This window comes from Monopterus albus, unplaced genomic scaffold (genome assembly GCF_001952655.1).
Source record: "Monopterus albus unplaced genomic scaffold, M_albus_1.0 scaffold277.1, whole genome shotgun sequence".
Taxonomy (NCBI): Eukaryota; Metazoa; Chordata; class Actinopteri; order Synbranchiformes; family Synbranchidae; genus Monopterus; species Monopterus albus.
Window position 1 is genome coordinate 934,677 of NW_018128157.1, and position 3,567 is coordinate 938,243.

Consider the following 3,567-nt stretch of genomic DNA (forward strand, 5'->3'; position numbering starts at 1 on the left):
AGAGCTGCAGCACCCTTTACCGTAGCGTAGCGTGCACTGGATAACAAACAGCCATTGGAATTCACTCAAAACGGACCCACGCCTGAAATAATCTTCAATTATTCCATCCATCTGAACTGTGTGGTGTGAAAGGTGCTGTAGCGTTAGCTCTCAGTCTCCGCGACAAAACACGAAGAAGAATAACTACTTCTGGTTGACAGGCTTACGTCAAGATACTTTGAGCTATTTCGACATAGATAAGTTGGAATTTCGATTTAGCTATTATAAGCTATTATTTCTTTGTAGCTTCTTCCGGTTCTTTCAAACCAGGAACTCTCAATGAGACGAAAGAGACTGCTTTAGATTTTATAAAAAATAACCGTGCTGGTTTATTCAGAGGATCACAGGTAAAATTCACAGGACACGTCCAGAGCTCTCTCACCCCTCTGCCTGCAGGCAGCAGAAAAGCTGAAGATGTCTGGACCCAACAACCTATATAATATTAATCATTTTTGGGCTAGCCCATGCTACAAGGGGCGTCAAACCGTGACGCCACCCGATAAGCAAGCTTTGCAGCTGCTCTATCGTTTAGCCAAAACATGAGGAAAAGTCAAGGTGCGTGACTGTTGTTTTCGTGGTGTGTATCTAAAACAATTGGACATAACCTTACACATTAAGACAAATATTAAGACTAGCATTACAGTTGACACTAACAGCAGTTTTCCTGTAACCTTGACGTGCCTGCAGTCTGCACTGCAGGCTGAATAGTTAACAGCCTAAGCCAGTCACCCTGTCTGAACTAAACATTCATAGACAACAAATCTCTGAATATCTATCTAACTAAAAAATAACCCAACATATCTATCCAATATCTATCTGACTAAAAATACCTAACAAGGCTTAGTTTTGTAGTTTTATAAAAATACATTTACAATGCATCAATAGGGTAGAGAGGAGGACTTCAGCCAACTGTTACTAAATATCACACAGTCTATTGTCTTTATTTCCATCTTTAAAAAAACTGGCATTCTGTAAAAACTCATCAAAGACGTCACTTAAGACCATAACAGTGAGGGCAGGTCAACTTTTATTTGAGACAATGTCCCTGTTGAAATCCTGTTTTAGTAAACTATAATGTGAGTTTAGTTAACCTTAATCCGTGTATCTTATTTTTAATTATATACTCCATTCAGGCAGATCACGGGGCACCTCTGCAGCCGCGGGTCCTTCCGTTTGGCCATGACGTCACGGCGCAGCGTAGTGTCGTCAGCAGCTCGCGAAGTCTCGTCCTCAGACAGAGGTGAAAGGTTCATGTCAGGAGCTTTACCAGTGTTAACGAGTAGCTGAGTATGTACTATAGACTGAACGGCGTTACGCAGCGGCTCATCGGAGCTCCAGCTGCCGCGTACAGCCCACAGGTGAGCCATGATCACCGAGTGACCTCGTTAGCACCGGGAGAGTAGCTAAAGTTAATGTAAATGCTAATGCTAACAGTAACACGAGAGCTGGAAGATGAAGAGGAGTCAATGTATCGATGTTCCATTGATTGTTACTGAAAGGAATTGATATGAAATTGTTTATCGATAAATGAGTTTCTAAATAAGGTTTAAGTATGACCCCAGGTCAGTCAGCTCAGACTTTATTAAAGATTTAAATGAACTGGCAAAAATATGAAATTTACCTTATTGTAACAGACTGTTTTAGTTGAGCCCACGTAAATACTCGGCTACATTATTAACGGATAATTGAGAAACAGAATGTGATCAGCTGATCAGTCACGGATCGGTAAATACAAACTACTGCTGACAAATCCATTTATTACAAGTAAGCAGTTCAATGTTTAATCCAAGTCATTTTGAACTTTAATGCCGGATTTCCTTTAATGACGTCAGCTTTGAAAAACATTTTGTCATGATTCATTTGATTAATCGTTTCTCCGTTGAAACGTGAAGATTTGCTTTACAACCAACTTTCTCAATATGTTGGGATGCTATGTAAAATGTAAATAAACATGAATGAAATCTTTAGAAAACTCCTTTTACCCCATGTTCATTTGGTAACAGTACTGTGGTAGGAGATCTAATGTCCATATTAATATATTTTGGATTAGATACGCTTATTCTGAATTTGATGCTAGCAACACCCTCCAAAACAAGTTCGGACAGGGGCAACAAAAGACTGAAAAAGTTGTGTAATGCTTAAAAGAAGCTGGTGCCACAGGTCAACATCGTGGCTGGGTATAAAAAGACCATCCCAGAGAGTTTCTCAGAAGTAAGGACGGGGAGAGCTTAACCACTTTGTTTGGCAAATGCTTCAGCAATGTCAGAATAATATTTTTCAGTGTAAAACTGCAAAGAGTTGGAGGTTTTCATCATCTACAGTACATCTTTAAATGATTCCAAGAGTCTGGAGAAATCTCTAAACATTGGGCAAGGGTTAAAAACCAACAGTGAAGGGCTGTGACCCTCGGGCCCTCAGTGACACTGCCTTGAAAACAGACATGATTTTGTAGTGAAATAATCATATCTAAACAAGATCCAGAAACGCTGCCAACCTGTCTGGGCTTGAGCTCATTTAAGGTGGACTGAGAATGAAGTAGAAGCTGTTCTGTGGTCTGACAAGCCAGTATGTGGAAATTCTTTTTTTTTCAATCATAAAACCTAACACTTAACCCTTTAATGTATATGATGTTTGAACAGACTGTTCTCAGTTCTGTTTTTAAACTAAATAAAAATGTGTCAAAACATACATGTTTCATATAAAATTACTATAATCCTCATGTTTGTATTTTCTGTAAGAAGGAGATTAACAACAACAACAATTAGAATAACAGTACGTTCTCATTTGGTCTACCTGTCTGTGTGTCCTCAGGGTCTGTGTCCAGGTGTCCCACCTGTCAGTCCTCCCGTCATCTTTGCATCTCCAACTAAACTGGCTTCAGAAACAGGAAGTCAGGCGGAGTACCTGAGAGCCAATCGAATCCCTGACCTGCAGAAACTCTTCCAGGTAACTTGCATTACAAACGCGTAACTCCATTGCACAGTAAGCATATCCAGGTACTACAGCATATTTTGTGACAGTCAACACTGAACATCCTTGTATTCTTCATCCTCTTGAACATGGGCAGATTCAAGAACAGTTTATTTCCTAAGCAATCTATACTGTTAATCAAAACATGTAAAATGGAAAGTGTCTGCCATTTCATGTGCAATAGTATCCCATGTACACAGTGGCGGTTCTACAGTGAATTACTCCCCGGGTGAGAACCCCCTCTGAGCATGTCATACCAAACAACCGTGCAGATGCTGAAGCGGTATGACCCCACCTCCTCAGACAAAGACTAGGCCTCAGCCTTTATAGCAGGGTCTTTGGTGTTGTCTCTCACCTCAATTAAAGCCTCTCTCACGGCAGCTCCCTGGTACCTCATGGGCTCGATGCTCTTGACCCTGCTCTCCCACCTTGTTTCTGACCACATCTTTAAGGTGATGCTCACATGGTTCTTCAGTATGGCCCATCTTTGGGAGGAGGCTGAAAATAACGTGTAAGGCTTTTGCAGGACACCAAAGTAACTCATAGCATCAACAGATC

General features: G+C 40.8%; 1 protein-coding gene across 1 annotated transcript in view; it reads left to right on the forward strand.

The window, feature by feature from the left end:
• Nucleotides 1-1,211: 1,211 nt before the first annotated feature.
• Nucleotides 1,212-3,567, forward strand: part of LOC109973032 (cytochrome c oxidase subunit 7A-related protein, mitochondrial-like) — a 5,114-nt gene continuing 2,758 nt past the window's right edge. Inside the window, exons 1-2 of the mRNA XM_020622326.1 lie at nucleotides 1,212-1,397; nucleotides 2,851-2,985. Of these exons, the coding sequence (XP_020477982.1) occupies nucleotides 1,329-1,397; nucleotides 2,851-2,985 (204 nt within the window). The 5' untranslated portion in view covers nucleotides 1,212-1,328. The remainder of the gene's footprint in view (nucleotides 1,398-2,850; nucleotides 2,986-3,567) is intronic.